General features: G+C 45.4%; 1 protein-coding gene across 3 annotated transcripts in view; it reads left to right on the top strand.

Annotated features, from left to right (window-relative positions):
• LY86 (lymphocyte antigen 86) overlaps positions 1-22935 on the top strand; it is a 60198-nt gene extending 37263 nt beyond the window's left edge. For all 3 annotated transcript variants that reach the window (XM_019795020.2, XM_002915034.4, XM_034660366.1), the window contains 2 exons: positions 18395-18447; positions 22548-22935. In XM_019795020.2, the coding sequence (XP_019650579.1) occupies positions 18395-18447; positions 22548-22631 (137 nt within the window). In that variant the 3' untranslated portion in view covers positions 22632-22935. The remainder of the gene's footprint in view (positions 1-18394; positions 18448-22547) is intronic.
• The last annotated feature ends 3974 nt before the right edge of the window (positions 22936-26909 follow it).

Below are 26909 nucleotides of genomic sequence, written 5' to 3'. Positions count from 1 at the left end.
TTCAAATCAAAACCACACTGAGATACCACCTTACGCCAGTTAGAGGCAAAAATAGACAAGGCAAGAAACAACAATTGTTGGAGAGGATGTGGAGAAAGGGGATCCCTCCTACATTGTTGGTGGGAATGCAAGTTGGTACAGCCACTCTGGAAAACAGTGTGGAGGTCCCTTAAAAAGTTAAAAATTGAACTACCCTATGACCCAGCCATTGCACTACTGGGTGTTTACCCCAAAGATACAGACGTAGTAAAGAGAAGGGCCATATGCACCCCAATGTTCATAGCAGCAATGTCCACAATAGCTAAATCGTGGAAGGAGCCAAGATGCCCTTCAACAGATGACTGGATAAAGAAGTTGTGGTCCATATATACAATGGAATATTACTCAGCTATCAGAAAGAACGAATTCTCAACATTTGCTGCAACATGGACGGCACTGGAGGAGATAATGCTAAGTGAAATAAGTCAAGCAGAGAAAGACAATTATCATATGATTTCTCTCATCTATGGAACATAAGAACTAGGATGATCGGTAGGGGAAGAAAGGGATAAAGAAAGGGGGGGTAATCAGAAGGGGGAAATGAAACATGAGAGACTATGGACTATGAGAAACAAACTGGGGGCCTTAGAGGGGAGGGGGGTGGGGGACTGGGATGGACCGGTGATGGGTAGTAAGGAGGCACGTATAGTATGGTGCACTGGGTGTTATACGCAACTAATGAATCATCGAGCTTTACATCGGAAGCTGGGGATGTACTGTATGGTGACTAACATAATATAATAAAAAATCATTAAAAAAAAAAAAGGAAATGGGGTCCAACCTGATTTTCCTGCATCCTTACTGCTGGCAGGGTAGTCTTCTCAAACGCAGATCTGACGGGGCTGGAGAAGCATGCTAGACTCAGCCAAATGAATCACTCCCTCTGGGTGTTCCTGGAGTATCACATTCCTACTTATCTCAGCTAGAATCATATCCTATAGTGTGTGTGTGTGTGTGTGTGTGTGTGTGTGTGTGTGTGTGTGTGTGTTCTCCGTCCTTAAACTGTGAACTCATTGAAGGCAGGAATATTTCTTGCTCCCCTCTGTCTCTGGAGACTTGGCAATGAGAGCCTGGCACAGAATAAAGATGCAATAAATACTTGTTTTATTGAATTTTTATATGATGGATTGAATGCAATATACCAGCTCACTTTAAAAGCAACTATCTAATGATGCTTATACATACCACAAAGATACAAGTTCATCAAATCCTAGCAAACAGTGAATTATCTTGGTCCTCCAAGTTTAATAAAACCTGTTTTTTTCCCTATGAATAGTTTTAATAGAATTAATAAAGCAGAAGAGATATTGTTCCCCCAAACTGAGATGTCCAATTCAGTTCAGCAGCTCAGAAGGCTGGTGCTTGCCTTATCTGAATGCCAGGCAGCCTTATAGTCATTTATTAGCTTTATTGCTGCAGGGCTAAAGCCTGCATAGGCAGCCTGAGAAGCCAGCACTCGGGAAATTGCCAGGAAATTCCGTATCGTATAAAACAATCACAAAACTGATATACAAATGCTGCACGAACAAATAATTATGTAAATTAGATAAGCCAGAAAAACTAACATCTTAAATTTAGAGGCTTCTTGGGTTATTATGTTTTTCTTTAACCCACCCACAAACCTATTGCAGGAATGATTCTATTGAAAGAAGTGATTAATTCTAAGACCTTAGGGGGAAAAAGTGGAGAGCTGAAGCCAATTCAAACCCAAGCACAGATGGGTAGTAAGGAGGGCACGTATTGCATGGTGCACTGGGTGTTATACGCAACTAATGAATCATCGAGCTTTACATCGGAAGCCGGGGATGTACTGTATGGTGACTAACATAATATAATAAAAAATCATTAAAAAAACAAACAAAAAAAAACCCAAGCAAAAGCTGCTGTTGACATATTAAGCAGGAAACAGAGTCCCTCTGGGGTTTGCAGGTCCTTCTTAGCAGAGCAGTGAGAAAACTTGGTGTCTACTGCAGGTGGCACACGAGGGTGTTTGATATCATTTCCAAGGCATTACTATGCATTCCTCTGCACCCTGCATCCTGCTGGCTGTTCTCCAAGTCAGGTAAACCACAAAATGGGTCAGACTTAGTGAGACTGTGTGGATAAAATGTTGCATCCCTTACTTCTGCGTCTTCCCCAGCTAGCTCTAAGGCGAGAGCTCATTGGATTGAAAGACCAAGCGATGTTCTTTTGGCATTAGCGTTTACGGTGTGATTAGCACTTTGAGGGCAATAGCCTATCTGCCCGGTTAGAGGGGATTGATTAAGCAGATCATTGCTCAGCCAAACAGGTTCAATGTGCTGAGCTTTCAAATGATGTTGCAGGAAATTATTAAATTACTTGAAAATACACTCAAAAATTTTGGGAAGTGACAAAGAAGCTTGCATAAAAGAGTACTCACTATTGGATACTGTTTTTAGTAAAATGTAGGTGAGTGTATGCACCATCAAGCTCTGAAATGTTATATACTTAGATGCTAATCGTGGTTATCTTTAAGTGGTGGAACTACAGATCTTTGTTCTCGTCTTTTTAGAAATCTCTTTTGCTTTCATAATAAATTTACAGGGTTATTCTTTTCAATGTTAGTGAGCACGTAGGAAAGAATAGATAGGATGAATTCTCTTCTTCCTCTTCCTCTTTTCAAAAAGAATCGTAACCTACATAAGATTCGATGATATTTGGAGTTAGAAAGTTCTGAGTCAACGTGTGGCACAGAATGTCAAGGGATCTTTCAATATCCATTCCGGATTTTTTTCTGGGATACTCACATTTCCCTTTACCCAGTTGTGGGTTCATTGAGAAGGAACCAAAACAGGTCACTGTTTTACTTTGTTCTCCGTTAATGCTCCCTTACTGCGTTTCTCGCCTCTGGTGACATCGGGTCATGTAGATTCATTTGCTTGGCTCGATCTTGATGCTTTCAAACTGACATCAGTTTTTAGGACTAAACTGGGATTAAATCGAATGTTCTAATGGCCACACCTGATGACTACCTCTAAGGAGAGAATGTCACTAGAAGCTCCATAGCTTTGGATGGGCCCACAATGGCCAACTGTGCTCTTACCCCACTGGATCTCAATCTTGGTTGTACATTAGTTAGACCCACACTGTTCTTTGTGGTGGCCACATGTGGCTATCCAGCCATGGAAATGTAGCCAGTCTAAATTGAGATAGGCTATAAATGTAAAGTTCAGACTTGATTTCAAAGACTCAATATGAAAACAAAGAGTGTGAAAGATCTCAATCATTCTTATATTGGTTACATGTTGAAATTATAATAATTGAGACATATTATGTTAAATTAAATATATAATTACTGCACCATTTATTAATTATTCACCAACAATAAAACATTATTGTGGACATATTATTAAAATTAATTTCACCTTCTTAAACATGGCTACTAAAAACATGTAAAACTATACATGCAGCTGTCATTGTATTTTTATTGGGCAGTGCTCCATTATAATTTCCCTTTACAATTTTTGAAGATCCCAACACCCCACACCGCAGACCAGTCAAATCAGCATCTTGAGAGGTATGGCCCAAACCAGGTGATTCCGATGATCTGCCGAAGTGAAGGAGTGCTTCCTTAGTCCCAGGTAGGGATGGCTCGATAACAACTAGCATTATCACAACACTTACTGTATGCCAGCGACCTTTGCAGGACTGTTATGTATATTAGCCAATTTATTGCACCAGCCTTGTGAAGGATAGAAACTATTATTGTACTCATGTTAACAATGAGGAAACTGAGTCCCAAAGGGGTTAAGAAACTTACCCAAAGTCACGAAGCCAGCAAGTGGTAGAACTGAGTTTCTCTTCAGGAAGCTGAGCTCCAGGAACTTGCTCTAAACCTATCTGTTACATATTCTCTTTGAACATCAAGAAGATACTGCTGGAGAAGTATGACTCATTTCAGCCCTCCACTAGAAGTGGAAATCAGGATTTAAAAGGCACAACAAAATTACAGAAATGAAATCATCATTTTGGGCATAAGCAGCCATTATATAAGGTGGTGGTTCCCAAGTGTGTTCCCTAGACCAACAACATCAGCATCATCTAGGGAATTTTCAGAAATGCACATTTTTGGTTGCCACCCAGACTCATTAAATTAGAAACTCTAGGGTCGGGGCTTAGCACTCTGTCTTTTAACAAGCCTTTGGGTCACAGGTCAGCCAACTTTTTCTGCACAGGGTAAGGAAGTAAATATTTTAGGCTTTGCAGGCCATATGTTCATATGGTCTCTGCAGCACAAAAGTAACTACAGGCAATATGGAAATGAATGGATATGGCTGTGTGCCAATAAAACTTTATTTGCAGACACTGAAATGTAAATTTCATGTAATTTTCCTGTGTTGTTAAATATTATTCTGCTTTTGATTTTTTTTATCCATTTAAAAATGTAAAAACCATTCTTAGCTCATGTCCACTGAAAAAGAAGCCTTAGGGGTATTTGGCCCACAGACCATAGCTTGTCAACCCTGCTCTAGATGGTTCTGTTGCATGTTAAGGCTTGAGAATCACTGCTATAAGGAAAATGAGAATTCAGGGCTCTTAGCCAGAATTACTGAGCGTAGGGTATTCTCTGTCTTTCACTACAGTGGTCACTCACCTAAGGTTCAGCATAAATTCAGATTAGGTTACTTTGGAAAATGTTAACAACTTTGCTTTAAACTATGTTTTGCCAGTGCCAACAAATCAGATTTGGGACAAAGAAAGGGGACTTAACATAAAGACTGATGGGAGAGGCTGATGGCAGGGGGAAAAGAGCCTTGTTTGAAAGCACCAGAGAGCAGGACTGACAGTCTCCTCCCCTCCCGTAGCTGCTATTTATAGGCTGGGGACAGAAGGCCCTTCTTTCTGCAGGATCATTTGATCTCTCTGGTTCTCAGTTGTTTCATCTATAAAACGGGAACAACCATCATTCTTTTTCAGGTAATAGTGAATACTTAAAAAAGAAAAGACGTGTCACATGCCTGACACATTAAAAAACAATAAACATGGCAATGACATGTCTGTCTGCCTCGGTCCCTACCTGAGGGACCTCGAGGCAGTGGGTGGAACAGCTTGAGGGACCCACAGCTGCTGTGCACACCCAGGCTAGGGTCTCCCACAGAAACAAGCCTAGTGAGGACCCTGACTCGAACCAGCTCACCCGAAGCTTGGGGCAGCCCGACTAACACTCTTCCACCTACACAGGATCCCAGGATTTCCTGAGGAGTAGATGAAGAAGTCTCTTCTTGTGTCCTTCTATTCTATTTTGTTGTCTTATCTTGGTCTAAGATCAGCCTCTGAAGTTCTCGTTTTATGCTCCCCACTTGACTTCCTTCCAGAATGAGTGGAAGTGGAAATGTCCACTTCCTTCCTGGAAATGTGACATTTAACCACAGAGGTGTATTTTGTCTCCAGGGCCCCAACAAGACTACCCCACAATCGTCTGACGTAGAAACTTCTTCCAAAATTTGGATTTGTTGGCACTAACCTCCACCACGAACGAGACCCCACAGCTCTAACTAGGAAATGAGTTGAGTTCACCAAAGTCCCTTTCATTGCCTTCTGATTTATCACATGGCCAAGATATTTTGATATCCATTCTCGACAAATTGGGGTTCACTTTGTTCAGTGACTTTCCTAGAATATCCTGTCTCAGGAAGATGAAGATGAGATAAAAAATAGAGCATAAAACTGATTGTGGGACTTACTGTTGAACATGAAACTGGAGTATCAATCTGGGAAGTTAGAAGAGGCCCCAACTGGACATATTCCACCCAAATAGAAACTGGGGTGAGGGTAATCAAATTACAGAGCGGCTCATGTTTTGGCTGTCCAGAATATAGCATGTAGGGCTATGTAGAAAGAAGATTCTCAACTGTAACAAACCTGGCGATTTGGGCAAAAACCTAGATTAAGACCCTAAAGTAAATAGAATCAACACAGGAGTTTCACTCCTACTGGCAAAGACATATCAACTGTCAGACTTGATTCTGGCCAAACTTCTAGGAGTTCAACCCAGGCAAAGAGCATTGGTTTCACAGCACTAAATAATAATTGGCTTTCAAAAATGATTTGTTTATTGCTTTGTGAATTAACATGTGAATATTAGCTGCATCCAACCTCTTGCCAAAGCCAACTGACATTAAAATAAAGGCTTGAAAGAGTTAAATAAGTACATCTCCTGTGTGTGTGTGTGTGTGTGTGTGTGTGTGTGTGTGTGTGTGTATGCTAGGTATATATGATTTTAAAGTAGGAGACCCACAGGTCAAGGGCTTCTCTCTGAGACCTTGGCAGCCATGAATGACATGGCTGAAGCCATGGGAGGACTTGATGTCATATGCATGTCAGAATCCCAGAGAGGTGCAGAAATCAACAGTCTCTGCGAAGACTGCTAGTGCAGGGTGCACCTGTCTCACTCGGGGTAGACTAACCACCTTCCAGGAAGAGCAAACTCTGTTAGGAGATACATACAATGGATATTGATACACTTCATGCAATATGTGAGCTACAGAAACAAATTGGCCGCAGACTTAATTTTAACTGCATCTGGAAAGCTTGTAATTAAAATAAATATTACAGTGACACCTTTTACAAGCTGGAGAACCCTTTAGTCAAGGAAATAATTGCTCCTTGGTTTATCTTTTATGTAAATCTGAGCATTCCTACTTTAAGTGTTTGTCCAAAGTGGGGAATGCTTTGTAATTAGATGAATTTCAATATACGGCACAGTAGATCCCCTGAGAACTGTATATAAAGTCTGACATGACATTTCCCACAAGGTAGATATTATCTCTGACAGCAGCTAAGGGATTCTGCTATAATATTCATTGATTTTATATACAAATAAGACAAAGGCAGAAGCATAGGGGAGGCTCATGTTGGCTACCTGTCCTCCCTCCCTTTTGTTAGCTCGGGTGTCTGTCAGCTGTCCTGGTTTATGCTGAACGACTGCACCTGGCCATCCTCTGAGCATCAATATTAATTGCAGAAATGTCTCAACCTCACTGTCTATAACAATTCAGAATTCGGTCTGAACAGTTCTATCTAGATCAGCAAGTCCGATCTCATCAGCTAGATTTCTATTGCCCTAGCTCTCTCTGTTTCTATATGCTCCCTTTCACGGGTCTGTGAAATGGAGGAAATTTGGAAATTGCCTAGATTTGGAAAAATTCCCACAGATGCTTTCTGTGAAATGCCTATGCCTTGCACTGCTGTTGTAGAAGACAGGGCAAAAACACCTTCCAGGCAAGAGTTTCCACCATTAATCTACACCAACGGTCCTGACAATCTCTATAAAGCACGCCCACAGCCAGGCACCCCCACCGTGAGTCTCACTTTTCAACTGTTTCGCATTCACTGCACACACACTAACGAATGCAAGCCCCAGGAATACGGTCATTGATTACTGCTCTAAGAGAAGGGGAACAAGCGGCTTGATCTGAGGCCTCAACTTTAAAATATGCGTTCTCTGGTTTGTCACCTCTGTCCCACTTGTTTGCTTACCTTGGATTTCTGGGCCATTTTAGGCCACCTGCTTCTGCAATTCCTTTGCTTCAGGCTTTCTGCTCTGCTGTCCCTGTAACTTCCTTCTCCATCTCTCCAGATCCCAGCTTCTCTTCCTCTTTCCCCAGATAACAAAGGGGCTTAGATGGGAATTCGTGTGTCTTGGTCCCACTTCCCTTGGATGAATCAATAGACCCATGAGGGGGGTGATGGTCCTCTGCCACCTGGGAACTGCAGTTTCTCCTGCCATTACCAACCCCACTGTCATTCCTTTGCTGTAGGAGCACACTACCAACCCCTGTATTATTCTCCAAGAATTTTCTGGGGCCTGCCTCTTCCCACTGCAGCGCTGCCCCGGAAAGCAGGAGGCTTGGCCCAGTCCCGTGGTTCTCCAACTTGCACATACATCACAGCACCTGGAGGATTTGTCAACCACAGATTGTTGGACCCACCCCCAATCTTCAATTCAGTACTTCTAGAGAGGCTTAAAATTTGCATTTCTTACAAGTGCCCGGGTAAGGCTGATGATGCTGATCCAGGGACCACACTTTGAGAACCACTAGCCTAGTTGGGGACAAGCACAGGGTTTGAAGCTAACCCTGCACAGAGTTGGACCCTCACTGCCACCTGTGTTTATGTGACTTCAAGCAAATTACTCAATCTCTCTAAAAAGCATCACTTTCTTCCTGTGTACAATAAGGAAAATACGGGTGATCTCATGGGAGTGTTAGAAGGACAAGATGGGGTAATACATGCAAAGCCCTTCGAACAGTCTGACACAACGTTAGCGCTCAGTGCATGACAAATGGAAGCTAATTCATGCAGCTGATTAGGGATTTCTCAAGCAAGGGCTCTGGGCCCCTGAAGTCATCTATCTCAGCGTGGAAGTCTGCATTTTAACAAGACCTGCAGGGGCAGGGGAGCTTTCGAGGCTTGGAAGTTGAAAACCTTTTTCCTCGGAGGTAGCAGGAACATGACTCCAGTCCAAGCTGCATACCCTCTGGTGGCCCACACAGCACAGTCTCCGTGGACTCTTTGTGCCTCCGGGGAGAGAGCGCCATTTGCATTTCTCCTGACATTGGACATTTGAAGCATCGTCTCCTCAGCCTTCAGCCCTTCTTCTTTTCATGTTTTATTCTTTGTTTGCATCCTTCAAGCAGCTGTGGATTTGCTGGGCCGCCGCCACTGCTGCAGACTGATGGAGAGAGTCAACAAAAACAGTGGTGCGTGATGTGCTAGCAGAAAGCTCCCACTCTTAAACTGCAAAAAATAGAAGTAGGAACAACGATCAACCTGGAAAGGGTACCAGCAATGACCAAGGAAGAAGAAGAAGGAGGAGGAGGAGGAGGGAGCATATTGCCTATTAAGAAATCCTACAGCCCTAGGAAATGTCTTTCTATCCACAAATTCAAGCCCATCTGTAAGAGCCAATAATATGTTGGAACTATCCTTTGCCATCAGTCGCAGTTTCAGTTTAGTTGAACCCAGCATATTTAGATTGATGATGACCTAGGACCAAAGCATTTTTAATTTTCTAAGACAATACAAGCTCCTTTACGAATTTTCAGCCTGTTGTAGATTTTCAAAAACCTGGCTCGACAACTCCCACACTTTCATGTAATAATCATTTATGAAGCCAATTAAGAAGGCCAACTCCCAGCTCCCTGGACCACTCCAAAACTCTAATCCCACAGGTTGCTGGTATTTGCATTTTAACAAACATCCTGAGAACTCTGATGTGCATGCACCCCAGAGACCCCCAATCCGAGAAAGGCCACCCTTTGCAATGTCTATTCTATTATTTCCCATCACATTGCTCTTTCCTGCGTCTGCCCCAGGTTTCTGGAGATCAATTCAATTTCTCCTCTTTCTCCCCAGCACTGTCTTCTTCATTTCCATTTCTGGAAATCCAATCAGCCCACCAATTCACAAGTTATATTTTGAGAGTTACATTAACTATTTATCCACTAAAATTCAAAAATAAGTTGGTAGGGAAAAAAACTTACATGTTCTTTCCCTTCTCATTGCCAGAAGTTATGTATCTCTTAAATGGAAACTGAGCAGCAAAGACAAAAAGGTCTTGTAAGAGGAATAAACTTGGAAACAAATCATTTCACCTTCTGGACACCAATTCCTCATCAGTGACTTAATAATTGGTGCTGCCTGGGGGGTACTTGGGTGTCTCCGCCAGTTAAGCGTCCAAATCTTGATTTCGGCTCAGGTCATGATCTCAGGGCTGTGGGATTGAACCCCACATCAGACTGAGTGATCAGTGAGGAGTCTGCTTGGGATTCTCTCTCTCCCTCTGCCCTTCCCGCAATGTGCGTTCACTCTCTCTCTTTCTCTAAAATAAATAAATAAACCTTTTTTAAAAATAAATAACTGGCACCATTTGGTACAGTAGCCACTAACCACATGTGGCTATTGGGCACCAGAAATGTGGCCAGTCCAGAGTGAGATATGTTTTAAGTATAGAATACACACTACATTTTGAAGATTTTGTGCAAAAAAAAAAAAAAAGTGTGAAAAAAAGATTTCTAAATATCTTAATTTTTTATATTGGTTACATATTGAAATTATAGTATTTTAAGATATGGGTTAAAATATATTTATATTCTTTAATTAATTTCACATGTTTTTACCTTTTTGTAAAATATGGCTACTAGAAAATTTTAAATTATGTATGTGGCTCACGTTATATTTCTAGTAGACAGTGCTGACCTAAAACTATCCAGTATGATAGCCACTAGTCACATGTGGCTATTTAAATCATTTACATTTAAATTAAATTAAAAATTCAGGTCATCAGTCACACTGGCCACATTTAGCTAGAGGCTACCATATTTGATGATGCAGATATGGAACATTTCCATCTTTGCAGAGCATCATTAGACAGCACTGACCTAGTAGTTTCTATATTGCTCTAATTTTTTTAACAGTCTATCCTGAATGCAAGTATGCGAATGTATATTTGAAATTTCACTCTCCAGCCCAAGCTATAACCTCAAGTACCTTCTCTTTTCCTGAAACCTTGGGTTATGCTGGTGTCATGGTTCTGAAGGGCCCTTTGTTGGGGACCCAAATTCAAACAAGCCATCATTCTTGGCCCCTTCTCAGGTCGATCACCCGGAGCCTCCTCTCTTAATCCAAGACGACTGTGTTAGTTTCCTACTGCTGTTGTAACAAATGACCACAAATTTAGTAACTTGTAACAAGTTTATTCTCTTGTAGTTTTGGATGTCAGAAGTCTAAAATCAAAGTGTCAGTAGGACTGTGTTCCCTCCAGAGGCTTCAGGGGAGAATCCATTCCCTTGACTTTTTCAGTTTCTAGGAGCATTCGTTGGTTTGAAACCAGTTTGTAATCTCACTGAACTCACCCAGATAATCCAGATTAATCTCCCCATCTCAAACTTTAGCATTATTATATCCACAAAGTCCCTTTTGTCACAGAAGGTAACATACTCATAGGCTCTGGGGATAAGGACACAGACATCTTGAAGGATGGGCATTAGTAGCCTGCTCAACTCCCAACTGGAAATCAATCCATCTCATCTGCCCTCTGCGTACCACGTAAAAAGGCCAATTGTGCATAATCCAAGGTAATTGTGCATAATCCAAGGAAAACCCAAACTCTATATGTTTTCAATGAAAATGCCTTCGCAGAAGTCAAACCGTTTGGAGAACTTCACAGACGATACAGTTGCTCGTGTACCTGAGCAGAGATGCAAGTGTTTCTGTTAAGGGATTACATCATTGCTCAGAAAAGGTTTGCTTGTAGGGCCATTATTTTCACCCTGTCTGAGACCCCCTAAAGCTCCCACCTGCCATGGATCCTTCCTACTTACAAGAAATCTATTTGGCTGGAAGTTAATTCCACGACTCACGTGTTGGAATCATTCCAGCAGAGAGAGAGGGTGAGATAGCAATGAGTCCTGTATAAAAGTTTATTATTAAGGGGCAGCCAGGATGCAACTAGGGGAAAAAAGAATAGGGGGAACAAGTGCATCTCTGAAGCACCAGAGAGGTGAAGGAGTGGGCCCATGAGCAAGGAAGCACTTAGAAGATTCTCATTTCATAGTTTTATAAATGATCCATTGCAAGGACACAGTGAATGCTTTCAAGTTGTAAATAACATTAAGTTTCTCTAGTAGTAAAATGGCCAAAACAAAGATCTCATTAGCCCGTTTGAATGAGCCGTGAAAGATATCGAAATAGTACAGACAAAGCTAAGATGTAATAATCCAAACTCTAATCAGATACTTATGAGCTCCAAAGTACAGTTGTAATTCTGAAAAGGACCACAGCTAGGATGCCCAGAACTGACCAAAGGGGCCAAAAACATGCTGGACATCTCAAGATAGGTTTGGAAATAAAATTGAACATATTTTAATGACTGAGCTCCCAGACGCAACAGGAAAAATTCTCTCAATAAAAGGATCATCTGATATGCGCAGGAATCCCAAAGCTTCGAATCAGTTTAGAGAATATACCTCATTTATTACAGGTTGCACCACATTGGCCCACAGTGGCCCAATGCTCAGGGACAGTAAGAGTCCATGCGCCTGAACGAAGAACCTAGAATCTGAGAGGCCAGCTGCACACCCCTCCTCCTCCTTCTCTGCTCCCCCTTTCCCATGCCTGCTGGCTCCCTCACAGCCACCCACCCACCCAGCATGGTCTTCACCTCCTCATCCCTCTCTCTCAACTCTTATCTTCTTCAAAGTGTGAGGTTCTGAGCCTTCTCAAGGACAATCCGGGACATTCGTTCTTCTCACAGAAGTCAGAGAGTAGCTTCGAGGGTGCTCGGATTTAGCTTCTAGGCTGGGTGACTCCATCATCACAGTCAGGCCCAAATATATCTGCAGCCAGCTTTCGAAGACGGTCACTGACTCATATGGGGCCTTGGTACAAATTGGGAAAAGGTTCACCTTCTGCCAGGAAGCGTTGGTAGTTTGGGGCTCCCCCGCAAAGCCAGAGACAAGGACTTGGGGGTGGGGAGTTATTAGGAAGCAGTGCCAGAAAGCAGGCATGAGCGAGGAACTCGGGGGTTTCGGGGCAGGAGAAAAAGCCAGGAAGGGATAAATGGGCAACTGATTACTGGAATGGGAACCAGGGCTCTGCCCCACTGGGATCCTGGGGAACTGCAGTGTGCATGTCAGAATTATCCCTCTGAAGGTCGGGAGGTTGTGGAATTTATCCCCAGATTCCAGTCCTCCTGGGTTGAGGGTTTGCAGAGGATAACACCCCCAGACTCCCAGGTGTCCTACTCGGGCCACTGTACAGCGGGAAAGTACGGAGAGGTGGCAGGCTCTTGACCTGGGACAAACGTTCAATGCATGGCTGATACTACCAAGGCTGCCCTGATTTCAAAACCGGCTAAGGGAAGAGGCCAGGACAGCAGAAGGATCTGTGGGTGGGACCCAGCCCAGCCCCAGGCTGCAGAGCCTGGGCCCACGGGGCAGGAACTAGATTTGTGCCCCCACCCACCCCTCGGCCGGCAGTCTGGGCAACTGCACGCAGACGCTCAGGTCACTTCCGAGGTGGTACGGGCACGCTTACCACACTGAAGTCCTCTGGTGGCCAGCCCTCGGGAGAGACATAAAGAAGGCACGGGCTCTGGAGAATAAAAGGCGAAATGGCCCAGGAGACAGAGAAGCTGACAAAGTCAGACACACCAAATAAATAAATAAATAAATAATAAAAAAATAAAAACTGGGCCCGGGGCCGAGCCTGGAGCTACCTGCCCAGACTGCCTGGAACCCATCCATGGAAACCCAGAAGAAACCTCAAGGCTTTCAGGCCCACAGGGAGTCTGTCTACAGCTACACTCCCCCTGGAGGCAAGGGGACACTCTTTTGAGTCCCCATGCAGGCAAGCTCATTATGAATTTAAACGAGAGCCCTAACCAGCACCTAGCTCATTGCCCTGTGGGCCCAGGAAGCATTTTCTACACCCTGCAGGGTCAGAGACTGAAAAAAGCAGAGCTAAAATCAGGGAGAAGATGAGGAGCCATGCCCGGGCCTTAGCCATCTGCCAGACTTGGGTGTCTTAAAGGAAATGCCCAGAGGCAGGGAGAGGAGTGAAGATTATATTTAGAGCTCACTAAAATGAAGTCATGCGCTCGCTCACTCTCGCTCTAGAGACAGGCTCCTGGTCTACTTGGAACACTCTCCCGACTCCGTCTTTGCTGTGGGACCACTGCCCACAGGAGCCCTTGTAAGGGGGCCTCCCCAGCTCCTGAGGTGCCCCCACTCCCTGGAGAGCAGGCTGAAGCCTGTGTCCTCCTAGTTCAGCACAGCTCCCCCAAAGATAGCCCTGAACTGGGCCTGGCAGGTAGGAAAAAGACTCAAAGCTGGAGTAAATAAATAAATGATGATTTTTAAAATCTTTGTTCTGAATGTGCTAATTGGCCTATTTATGATAAATTGTAACTCTTAAGTATTTTTACAGTGTCGAGCACCCTCCTGGTGCTTAAATATTGATGACATTTTTGTAATAAATTTGGAAGACTGGAGGCAATCACAGTAAGACACTGGGGAGGGCTAGGAAACGGGGAGAATGCCTTGGACAGAACCCACGTGTTCGGGTCGTGCTTCCAGGGGGCATTCACGCTGCTTGCAGAGGACAAAGGGCTGCAGAGCAGGAGACAGCCCAGAGCCTCACGTCCATCGAATCCAAAACCCTTTGGGACCTTTTATTTCCACAATTTAAAAATCAATTTCCTTTCTGAAAAAGACACTATGTGCCAACCACACAAAGATCTGGGTCAAAAACAAAGCCACTTTGCAGAAATGACTTCATGTGTTCAGAACCGGGGAGGTGGATTTCTTTAATCCACAGCACACCAAAAACTGATAAAGATTTCAAATGGAGGAAAGGAAGGAGTGGGTACAGATATACTGGGGCTCTTTTTATAGTCCTGGAGTGTGAGAATGTTAATTAAAGGAATCTCAGAATCGGGGAGGATCTAAGAACGGAAGGGGCGAGAATTTAATTTTAGGTGTTGTTTCATTAGGTTAAAAAAAAAAAAAGTTTCATGAGTGACTTGCAGCCATTCTCGGGAACTTCACGGGCCCCCAAAAAGCTCCAACTGAAACTGTAAAGTGTGAGAGATAGATTTAATGAAAACCTCTCGGCCCAGTACAGAACCTCTTTATTTGAGACACACAATTTGCAAATCTTGGAGCATAAGATGAGCATAATAGAATGTTAGATATCATTCTAATGTGATTCTTCAAAGAGCTGTCCTCATCTGTTTTTTAAAACGAACGGCACCAACAGAACTTACTAGCTGTTGCCTCTGCCAAAATGTTCCAAAACCTAGGCTTGATGTGTTCCTTGGCATCCAAGTGAGTCTTCATGACGTTACCCTTCTTCCCATCCGGTGGATAGTAATGCAGCTAATAACTACCGGCTCTGGCTTTACTGGGGACCCAAGTCTTCTCAGCAAGTTTACGTACAGTTCTCTGGTCCCCCCATGCCCTGCAGGAGAGACATTCCCATTTCCCTCTTGCAAGTGCAGAAATTGATTTGCAGAATGGACACTCAGCCAGCAAATAGGAGAGCTAGGTCCTAAAGTCAGTTCTGTCCGCTTCCAAGGTCAAGCCGTTTGCACTATGCCACCTTAGAACAATCCGTAGAAGCATAAAGCAGGGGTAAACTGTGTCCAAGGGAACCCGCCCAGACCAGACATGCACAGGCACACTCACTCCCCATTCTTGGACTCTGCTCCTGCGTCCCTTACTTTGATGGCCAGCGTGAGTGATCTTGACTGGTTCATGCCCATAGCACTCACAGTCCTTGCGTTGTGAGCAGCAGAAATCCATTTCTGCCAACAAAAGCAAAGGGATTTTCTGAAAGGCTATAAGTCACAGACACAGTACAAAGGCTGCAACACCAGGCAGAAAGCGAACAGCCCTAGATACTGGTGAGTTGAAATAAAACAAACCATCTCTTGCCAGAATAGATTGGCCCTGGGTCTCTTCTTTTTCTTCCTGCTCAGATTGTTCTGGCTTGGGTCAGAGAATATCCACTGGGGAAGAGAATTTCCTAAAAAAGGAATGGTGTGCTGGTAGCTGGGCCACTGCATTGCACAACTCTAGGGGGCACTACTCACATATTATAACGTGAACGGTATGCCCTCCGGTTGTACTACAAATGAATCCCAGGCAGCCCCCTCTGAACTCTCGGCACTTGTTAAATACACCGCCCACATACACCACTCACTTCTCACACAGTTAACTTTCTGCACAGCTAGTCATTTTATCTTTCCCAGTTGCACTTCAACGTGTCTATTTCTAAAACCACATCACAGGGAGAAGTAGCTTCCAATTAAACTTTTGCTTATATCCACAACCAAATATGTATTTCCTTTCAAAATTAAATGGATCAATGGTGTCTGGGTGGCTCAGTTAAGTGTCTGCCTTCTGCTTAGGTCGTGATCCCAGGGTCCTGGGATGAGTCCCGCATCGGGCTCCTTTCTCAGAGGGAGGCTGCCTCTCCCTCTGCATCTGCCTGCCTCTCCCCCTGCCTCTGCCTGCCTCTCCCCCTGCTTGGGTGCCCTCTCTCTCTCTCTCTGTCAAATCAATAAATAAATGAATAAAAATCTTCAAAAAAAAATAAATAAATGGATCAGTTCATTTAGTGCAATGAAACAGGAATGTTGTCCATCTGGCACCTACCATGTTTGCACATTATCCTCGCAAAGTACAAGAAATTGACCATAGGAAGGAAGGATAGACATGTTTGGGACATGAGCCAATAGAAGCCAAAGGCTATGCTAAGAATGGGTCTCCTGGTAGAAGTTCAGGTTCAGATTGCCTGGAGATGCCTTTTTCTAAATGCCCCTCATGCCGCTGACATCATTCCATGTGTGCAGCTGCTCGTGCACCAGCCATGCCCCTGGCCCAAAGCCCCTTTACATGGAGAGAGTTTGGACGGTCTCCAAATATTTATTGAGCAGTGGTTAGGCACCAGGAGCTATGTGAGGCAGGAAGTCACTGTGCCATTAAAGGAGCTCAATATTTAATGCCAACAATAAACCAATAAGTATTTATTCAACTCCATCGTCCTCCACCATCCCTCCCACCCTCATCACCAGATTGACTTCTGATGGCTCTCTCCCTACTCCAGTCTCTTGTGTCAGCATGGCCCAGGCCCAGAGATTTCCAGCAGGGAGAGGATCACAATAGCGGGAGCAAGAATGAAGTTGGTTGACAAACCCACATTCTGGCTCTGGATCTGTTCATTCAACCACCTCTGTAACAACCCGATATTGCGCCCTGCTGTGTGTTAGACCTTGCAGCGTCCTGGGAGCTGTGCAAAGAAGAAGGCACAGACTACTGAAGGAAGCAGCCTATAAACAAATGATTACAATTCTGGGCAACCAATGCTTCAAATGGTTCGCATAATATTCTTGTCTACCGTTCTGTCTAGCACCTGGCATAGCGCTTGGCGTGTATCAGGCAGATGCCCCCTAATGCAGACTGGTGAGTGAATGTATTAATGGCAAACGCTCATTTACTGCTCATCATGGACCAGGTGCTGTGGAAAGAGTTTTACTTTCATTAACTCATGTGGTGCTCATGACCACTTTGTGAGGTGAACATTATTATAACCCCCGCCTCATTTTCTGACGAGGAAATGGAGGCGCAGAAAGATCAGGTGACTTGCCCATCTAATAATCAAAAGAGCCCAAAGTCAAGCCCAGCACAGACAATCTGACCCAGAGTCTGTGCTCTTAAACACTGTGCTTATCATGTGTGAAGGGCACGGGGCTGGGAGTCACAGAGACGGCAGTCACCATATGAGGAGCTGGGCAAGGTTTCAATATTCAATATTGACATGACTGGCCCACCCACCACCATAATGTCCCAGCAGTTTGACCTCCCCTAACGTTTTCCAACATTCCACCTCAACCACTGACTCCCTCATCAACCCTGTGTGTTGTCATCACCAGTAAATGCACCACTTCTGAAATCTCAGTGTCAAGCCTTCTGCCCTCTGGCTTTACCATGTCCTTCTAGACCTCCTTGCATTCTAGGACCCTGACAGCAACGATGGAAACCCCATTCAACTGACTCTACCACTGTTTCTACTCTCAACCCACCCTACCTTCATTTACTTCCTTACCCTCCTTACATTCCGTGATCTGTTATCATAAGCTTTCCCCAATCTACTCCCAAAAGGCTGGACTTTCTCTCCTTATCATTCTTGCCCAGTAAAACTACCCAACCATCTACCCTCTCCATTCTTTTATGAGAGCTACTGAACAGTTGCCTCATTCCCCTCCCCAGGGCTTACCTCAAATATCATCTCTTTAGAGATGCCTTCCTTGGCCAGCCATCCAATCAAACATGGCGTTTCCTAGTTTGCTATTTTAGCCAATTATTTTCTGAGTGCTTTCCAGACATTGTTATTAGCACTTTACATTGATTAACTCTTTGATTCCTCAGAGCTCGGGAGGGTGGACTCTGTTATTGTCATTATTAAACCCATTATAAAAAGGGAAACTGAGCCCAAAGAGGTCATGACTATCCAAGATAAAACTTATCAAAGGCAGTCTCAGGACTTACCCCCACGCACCCTGACTCCAGCCTGGCCTCTTAACCATAACACCATCTGCCTCTCACACAGCCAGCATGTCTTCTTCTGGTACTTTCTACAATCCAGCTAGTGCCTTGTGTAGTTATTTACATGCTGTCAGTGTTCTCCCTAGAATATGAGCAACTGTGTGGACAGAGACCTTCTTTTTCATCACTAGATCCCCAGTGCACAGCGAGTACAGAAAATACGAGCAAATCATTTTTGTTTAATATGATCGAGTAACATTATGCCTGTTTTGTGTATGTTTCAGAGCAGATTTATTTTGCTGGCCCCATCAATAATCCTGGAATTGAAATTCCTGAGGTAAGGTCTTGGTTTTCTGTTTTGCTCTGTTACTTAATTATTGTGTTGAGCAGTTTCTTAGAGGAGACGGAGGTGGAGGTGGGAATTAAATTTAAACATTTTCCGTTGGCCAACACTAAGAAAACCCTTCTTCAAAAAAGCTGTTACCTCATGGTAGGCACTTACAAATGCTTAAACATTGATTTTTGCCATTTTGGTATTTAACAGTTTACGTCCTGATGGACACTCAGGAATCCTCTGAGCAGAGAGCTCCCACGTCCCGGACTGCAAGATTGCCTGTGTCTTCGGGGATCACATGGGCTAAAGCCTTTGGGGGTGGGCTGTCAGTGAGGCTGGCTGTTTGGAGAAAAGAAGAAACACACATACAACCATGAGGGCTTATAAGCTCCCAGGTTCCGGCCTTGCATTACTCATGGCTGCCACCAGGTGAATAAAATGCCCCCCCCCCTCCGCCCCGAGCATTCACTGAGGAGGCTCACAGCTCAGAGTAGAGTTTTCCACTAATCCCTTTTTATGCAAAATAATGTGACCTTATTAAATGGCTGAATTCAAACAGCTCTGACATAAGCAATACATTTTCAATATGCTATTCTTTTTTTAAAAAAATATTTTATTTATTTATTCGACAGAGATAGAGACAGCCAGCGAGAGAGGGAACACAAGCAGGGGGAGTGGGAGAGGAAGAAGCAGGCTCATAGCAGAGGAGCCTGATGTGGGGCTCGATCCCATAACGCCGGGATCACACCCTGAGCCAAAGGCAGATGCTTAACCGCTGTGTCACCCAGGCACCCCTCAATATGCTATTCTTGAGAGAATGTTATGTCATAAAAGGAATCACAAAGATGTAATAACTATATTTTTTGTTTCAACCTCATCCTCTCGGTTTTCAAAAAAACCCATGCATGATTCTGGGAAGGGGTCTCCTTCTGCATTAAGAATTTTTTAAACTTCATTGCATTTTTTATGTCTGTTTTCTTTCTGTCCCACCCTCTGGGTTCCTAAGGTGTAAGCTCTCATGTCTCTAGAACATTCTCTAGTGTTGCTCTTGCAGATGGAAATTCCCAGCTTCACCTTCCCCCTCAGGGATTCTCCAGAGTCTTCTCTGCAGACCTTTCAGTAAAATATTAGAGTCTTGCAAACTCCCTTCACTTCTAGGATGTGGGACCAAAATTCTCCCAAGTTGTTTTTTCTTGAAATCTTTGCTATTTGAATTCTTTTTCCTACCTTATTTTCCTTCTGAATCCTTCCATTCCCCCTCCCACTGGAGATTGACTTAAAATTTGCAAACAATTGATTTTCATCTTGCAACATTGGCTTTTAAAAAAAAAACAAAAACAGTGCTCTTTAGGAAGAGCTATGAAATAGAAGGGAAAATAACTTCTTAAAGACACAGAATCCCTTTGAAAGAAAATCTTGCAGAGATGTAAAAAAAAAGTTTTATTGCATTCCCTTAGGATGCTTGGGTGAGTTCAGGACCTGCACTCTTCGACCAGTGTTGGTGCTCAGCAATGTTGCCCAACAAGAGGGCAAAGCCAGGCTCAAGTGTCCCCACCGTGGGCATGGTTGCTTAAGCATCCATCCGTCCTCTTCCCCCTTCTGAGGTTTGGGCCTAGGAAACAGAAACCTGGCCAGCCCTGACTGCGCCCAGCCTGCTGAAATTGACAGGGGACATAACCCAAGTGGGACACATGCAACCTGTCACGTATGCAGCAGAGGCAGCTGCCGGCCTTAATCTCAACATGAGCTCCCACGCTGGCTGAGGACCAGCTGCAGCCAGCCCGGCTTCCTTGGCTGACAGCCAGCCAGCAAGGCTCAGAGACTTTGCTTCCTAATATGGGGCAGAGACAGTGTGAGGCCTTCTGGTTTAAAAGACCTGCCCCAGATCCCCTCCTCCCACCAAATCCCCCAGAGATGGGCTCTGTGCTAATTTCATCCCTGCTGGCTGGAAACTTTTCCATTCGGCAGTCAATCTTCAGTGTCTTGGTGTTACTTTCTCTTTAACACAGCCAGTCCCTTGGCCCCTACTGAAGTCCTGCCTGGAGCCCAGCATCTCTATGACTGCTGTTTTCTGAATTAGAATTTAGAGATCCTTTGGGCTTCCAAAATGTGTGGACAACATTTGTAGGTAAAGCCTCTTCTAAGTGCCAAGGATACGACTATAAATTCCTGACCCACAAATTCAGTGTTCTCCTCAACAGCAGAGAGCCTGCCGCTCTCTGTTTCTTGTCCCTACTCTGCCCCTCCTGTCCTCCTAGCGTGTCCCTCCACCTGCCTGCAGATGAGCTTAATTGTCCAAATTCTCTTGCTTCCTAAACCAGAGCATGCATATCTTATACGTATGTAGGCATGTACGGAATGTGAGTATGGAATTCACGATCTAGAAACCTTCCTGCAAATACTATGCTTTTTTTCTTAGGCTTCTAAGGCAATAATGAAAAATTCATCTGCTTTTCAATTATTTTGTGGGGTGTGTGCCTGAATGCACACGGACACTAAACATAAAGAAGGTGGTGATGAGGGGGACATGAGCAGAAGCACATTTGAACCTCTCTTTACTCATATGAATTCTCTAACTTTCACACTGCTTCAGTTAAATTCCTACATTGCTTCTGAAATCACAGCAGCTCGTATTTGGGCAGCCGGCCTCACGGGAGTCTACGCTGTCACAGATCCTCAAGCTGAACGACGCCCTAGGGGACACTTGGCGCAACCCTCTCACCTCAGCCGCCGTCCAGAGTACAGCCTGGCTCTGCCGAACGCGGTGTTCAGTGTTGGGGAACCTGCTTGCTCCTGGAACTCTGCTAACTGCTAGAAAGTTATTCTTCCCTAACAAAAACTGCCTCTCATGCAATCTCCATCCCGTGGTCTGATTTATTCCTTCCCTCTGGCTTATACAGATTAAACCCCTTTTCTTCTTTGGGTGACAGGCACTTCAAAGGTGTGCCAGGAATCTCTTGAGATCTTTCCCTCTTGGGCCCTTTGCCCTGCTTAGCGGCACCTCCCACGGCCCAGAACATCTCTCTCCAGACTGGTGAGCCTGAGGACACGTCATTCCACGTGGCCTCTGGGGGCTGGGCCGGGGCTTTGGCGCTGAGCAGACACATGGGCTTTTCTGCAATTTCACATTCAGCCCAACCACTAACCACAGATGAAGACAGTCCTCTGCGGAGGCTCATTGCCAGAAAGGAACCCTAAAAGTGGCAATACCTTTTCTCAGAGAACATTCTGGTTTCGTGCAGTTGAATTTTGATCCCCAAGAGGTCTCCTCTGTCTCAGCAAATGACACTTCCTCCTTCCAGTTGCTCAGGTCAGGATCTTTGGCGTCACCCTCAACCCCTCTCTTTCTCTGCCACCCACAGAGTTTCCTTGGTAAATCATTATTGGCTCTTCCTTCAAAATCTGTCCAGAATCCAATCTGGATTCTTCTCCTCATCTCTGCCATCTGCCCCAGCCAGGGAAGTCTCCCACCTTGTCTTAAGTGCTTCCACTCTCTGCCCCTACAGGCTCTGTGGGCAGCCAGGAGGGTCCTATTACCCTGTACATGTGATCAGACTACTCCCCTGGGGAAAACGCTCTCATGACCTGTGTCCCTGTCAGGGTGGAAGCCAGCATCCTCACCATGGCCTGGGAGGCCACCCCTGACTCATGTCCTCTCCCTCCTCCTCTGGTTCTCTCTCCCTGCAGCCCCGTGGGCGTCCTTCCTGTTCCTCACACACAGGGTGCCAGCCCTCGGCGCAGTGGGGGTGACCCCATCTGCTTCAGGTCTTTGCCCAAAGGTCACCCTTGCAGCAGGACCTGCTTAAAACTGCCGACCAGCACTAACCCAGCCCTACCCTGCCCTGCCCGGCCCAGCACTGCTGTCTCTCCCCTTCCCTGCCTGCTTCTGTCTCCGGCACCAGCACGTGCCTGGAGCCATAGTGAAGCGTCGGGTACATCGTCTGTCTGTCCCAGGGAGCCCGTAAGCACCTGGTTGGCCTGGTTCTACTTGATCCCCAGTATCTTAAACAGTGCTGGCACCTGGGAGGCGCTTGACCACTACCAGTGCAACAACGGGCTGCTCTGTGGGTCGCACACCTCATGCTCTGCCTGTGTCCTTCCAGGGGGAATACCAGGTTCTGCTGGAACTGTACAATGAGAACCGTTCCACCGTGGCCTGCGCCAACGCCACTGTCACTCACTCCTGAGCAGCAGAACCTGGAGCATTCTGTGTCTGCCGGGAGCCGCCAGCGGCTAACGCTGAACCTGTTCGAAAAGCCAGTCCACGGCCACGGAGAGGCTCACCTGAGGGGCAGGGGCAGATGTAGCCCCAGGACCAGACGTCCTCAGACTCCACGCGTGTGCATGCTTCTAAGGCACCTCCTGGCAGTCACGATGCCATCCTGTGGGCCCATCGTCCTCCGCGTGGCCAGACTCACCTGCTTCTCAGCTCCTCCGGAGCACGTCCCCAGGTACCCAGAATAAAGAAAGCTGGCCCACAGTCGTTCCTCATGGTTTGTTCAAAGGCTCTTAGTTCAGTCGCGTGGTTACAGTGTGATTTCTTCCAGACAAAGTGCCAGGTGCTGGCGAAGCATAAGTAGTTCTAAGAGATTGAGAAGGTTGAGTGCCTGGCTGGCATTAGCTGGCAGAATGTGCCCCTTGTCCTCCTCCTTCTCCTGAGCTCTAGGCTCTCTGGCCACAAGGGCTGAAGAGCCAATAAATCCTTACAGAGAGCAACACCCCAATCCCACCTGGCCAAGCCTCATTAGATCACCGTCCCCCGAGCATGGTGGTCCCTGGCCTCAGCATGCATGGCTCATTAACGCATTCATTAATGCTCAATGAGTACCTGCTGAACACTCTGGTCCTGGGCCCTATGCTCAGCACCGAGGCTACTCCAGGGAGCAAAACAGACAGTGTGGAGCTTGCGGTCCCCTGAAAACTTAAAAAGCCATGTCGATCCGTGGGCACGTACGTTTGCATTCAGAAACACCTCCAACATCCTCTGTAAACGAGCAGGCTGCCGTCTGCTCTCAAAGCCATTGTGGCAGCCCCATCTTTTTCTGTCCCAGGATGTGCAGAATCGCACGGTGGGCTCCACAGCCCTGACACCAGCCCCTGCCCCACTCCCCACTCCTATCCTCCCAGTGTCCCCTGGCCCAGCATCTGGCCCTCTTGTTCCTGCTGGGGGACTGGTGTCAGGTGACTGGGTTAACTTTATCATTTGCAGGTCTTTGATATCCATAAAAGTGCCACTATGTTAGAGATTAAAAGGGGAAAAATCCAGCATTTAAAAACGTTCATTGCTATTAATTACCATCTGTACATAATTAAACTACCCAGAATAGCAGGCTGTAAACGCCTGGCAAATTAAAACTTTAAAACCAGCATCAGAGGTTTTTTGGGTTACAGAGAAACAAAATTATGGCAGTGTCCTCACTTATACCCATTAATGCTCGAGAAAGAAGACATACTGTGGTTATGCCCGGCCAGGGAGCAGACCTCTGAACACACATGGGAGCGATCCTGTTAGACACACACACAGCAGACTGAACTTCTGATCCTTTGCCAGTCCCTCTAGTGAGACACTCCCCTGCTCTCTTCCCCGTGAGCGTTCTCACGTGCGGAGGGAAGGCTGCGGGGAGGTTCTGAGTACTCACGGGTTCCAACAGCCACAGCCTTGCAGAGGCAGAGACAAGGAATCATCAACAAGCTCACTTTTCATTTTTCTGCCATTCATCTGTTCCCTTTCCCCTTCCTGTTCTTTGTCATCTTCTTACAATTCATTGACAATATGTGTATGTGTGTGTGAGCGTGCATGTGTGTGTGTGAGAGAGAGAGAGGTTCAAACCTATGGGTTTGGGTTAAAAATGGATTTCCATGTACAGGGCTGGCCTCAGCCATGACGGAGTCCACACGAATACACAGCAGCCATACTCAACAATTGGGATGAGAGGAAAAGAACACATTTCTCTGCCCCAAGATGTTTGTACTTAGCGCCCCATCGTGGGCCTTACATTTCACTATGAGTTCCACTCTTGCAACTTGAGAAAGCTTTTCACTGGCTCCGTCTTGGAAGGAGAAAAGCTGGAATCATTATCGCTACGTGACATTCTGGCAGAACACAGGAACGAAGATAAAGTTTGGAATGGCCATCCCAGGAAGCCAGAGGCATTGAGGGGGAGGTGGGCAACCCCGAGGCAAGGTCTCTGGGGCTGATTGCCTCGGCGTGTGCCTGCTTGGCAGGCGAAGTGCGGAGCGTACACTGACAAAGAACTGAAGCGATGTCTCATTTTCCCATAAGCAGAGTTGTTGCTATTTCAAAATCACTAGAAAACATTCTAAACAATTCTCCTCAATAAAATTCCCTGAAAAAAAAAAAAAAAGAACTCAGTTTGATTCAAGATGATGCTATGTTCCCAAAAAACTCTTGTGGAAATCGGACAGCTCCCATCATCTGGGCATCCACAGGCCCCTCCCTATATTTTAGGGGAAACTCTCTGTATCTACAAATAGGGTTAACCCTTGAACAACACGGACATTAGGCACACCAAGCCCTCATGCAATTGAAAATCTACGTATAACTTCCAACTCCAAAAACTTAACCAAGAGCCTACTGTTGACCAGAAGCTTTACCGATCACATAGTCAGTTAACACATATTTTGTATGTTCTGTGTATAAATATTGAATTCTTACAATAAAGTAAGCTAGAGAAAAAAATGTTAAGAAAACGTAAGGAAGAAAAAATACATTTAGAATGATGCACTATATTGAAAAAAATCAGCATATAAGCGGACTCTCACAGTTCAAACCCATGTTGTTCGACAGTCAATTGTGTGTGTGTCTGTGTGTGTGTGTGTGTGTGTGTGTGTGTGTGTGTGTATTTGGTGGGAAGGAAATGCCAGTGCCCAAGACTAGGGCCCAGGCAGAAAGCTGAAGATCCATTTGGGCAGTGTGGTCACATCGCTTAGAATGTTTGGGCATAAGGAACGGACACTCAACTCAGTCTGCTTACACGTACAGGGACCTTGTTGGCCCCTGTGACTGCTGAGCCCCCACGTGTCTCTGACATCAGCCTTGGTTTGCTGAAGAGGTTCACACTTGTCATCAGTGTTCACCTCTATTTCTCCACGGTTCTTGCACCTCTGGCCTCCGTGAATATTGGTTTCACCCTCGGACAGTCTTTCCTATAACAGCAAATAGTTTCACACTTGTCCAATGTACAAAGGGAGAGAGACAGCTCTCTCCGGAAGCCCTGCCATCATTCTGAGTGCTAGGTCATGCGACCTGCCCCGGTGCTAGATTGGAGTTGGCCCCACTGGAGCCACCTTTGTCCCTAAGTGGAAACTGGGGGAGCTGGAAATGGGGGAGGGGAGAAAAGGGGGAAAGATGCTGGGTAGTTGGGAGCGTGTCTGGAGTTAGACAGGCCAGCACTGCAGCTCTAACTCTCCCCTACCTGCTAACGGAGTGAGTGACTTAATTCTCTAACCTTGCCTGGCTCACCCACAAGTGTCAGCAGTAACACCCACCTTATGGAAGTACCACGAATTAAAGGAGAGAATGCATGGCAAGCACTTAGAACAGTGCCTAGCATGTAACTCAGTAAAAGTGAGTTTTTCTGCTAAGGTGGTGCCTAGTCCCTCTGGGCTGCTAGGAATACCGTCGCCTGAGTGCTTTATAAACATCAGACAGTTATTTGTCACAGTTTTGGAGGTAGGAAGTCCGAGCTCAAGGCTGCTGGCAGGTTCACTGTGTGATGAGACTCTGTTTCCTGGTTTATAGGAGCTGTGTTCTCCTTGCACGTGGAGGAAGTGCAAGGTAGCTCTCTGGGACCTTTGTCATAAGGGGCACTAATCGCATCTGTGAGGGCTCCACACTCATGACCCAATCACCTCCCAAAGGCCCCACCTCCAAATACCATCACACTGGGAGTTCAGATTTCAACATGGGACTTTGAAAGGACACAAACCATTCTGTCCATAGGAGGTAGGTATTCACCTTGCAGCAAAATGCCGTTCCCTAATTTGCCTTTCCTGTCCCTTCTCCTCTACTGAGGCAAAGGGTCTTTGAGCCCTGCCTTCGCCCATAAGCCCACATTCCTTTTTAAGTGCTGAAGTGGTCCCTTGGCACCTTGATTTCTTTCTTAGAAGAAGGGGCGTGTTCGCTGAGCTGCTTGCTGAAACGCTGAACTCTGAAGAGAATATAAGAGAAACATTCAGGTACAAGTTTCCGCTCAAACAGAAACATTAAAATAACCAGGCCAAACAGGCCCGAGGAAAGAAAATGTGTGCCATCATTAATTAAGCTTGTTTCTTGTAAAAGAAAGAAAAAAAAAAAAGGCAAAGAGATACACATGCATAACGGGAAGAGCTAAATGTAACATCTGCACATTTAACAATTACATCTGCCTTCAGCAAAGAAAACCCAAAATAGCTGGTGAGAGAAGGAAAAGGGCCACATCCTGATTTTAACCCGGATTTGTTAG

Source organism: Ailuropoda melanoleuca, chromosome 5 (genome assembly GCF_002007445.2).
Source record: "Ailuropoda melanoleuca isolate Jingjing chromosome 5, ASM200744v2, whole genome shotgun sequence".
Classification (NCBI taxonomy): Eukaryota; Metazoa; Chordata; class Mammalia; order Carnivora; family Ursidae; genus Ailuropoda; species Ailuropoda melanoleuca.
Note: the sequence above shows the minus strand (reverse complement) of the source record. Positions and strands in the feature narration are given on the sequence as shown.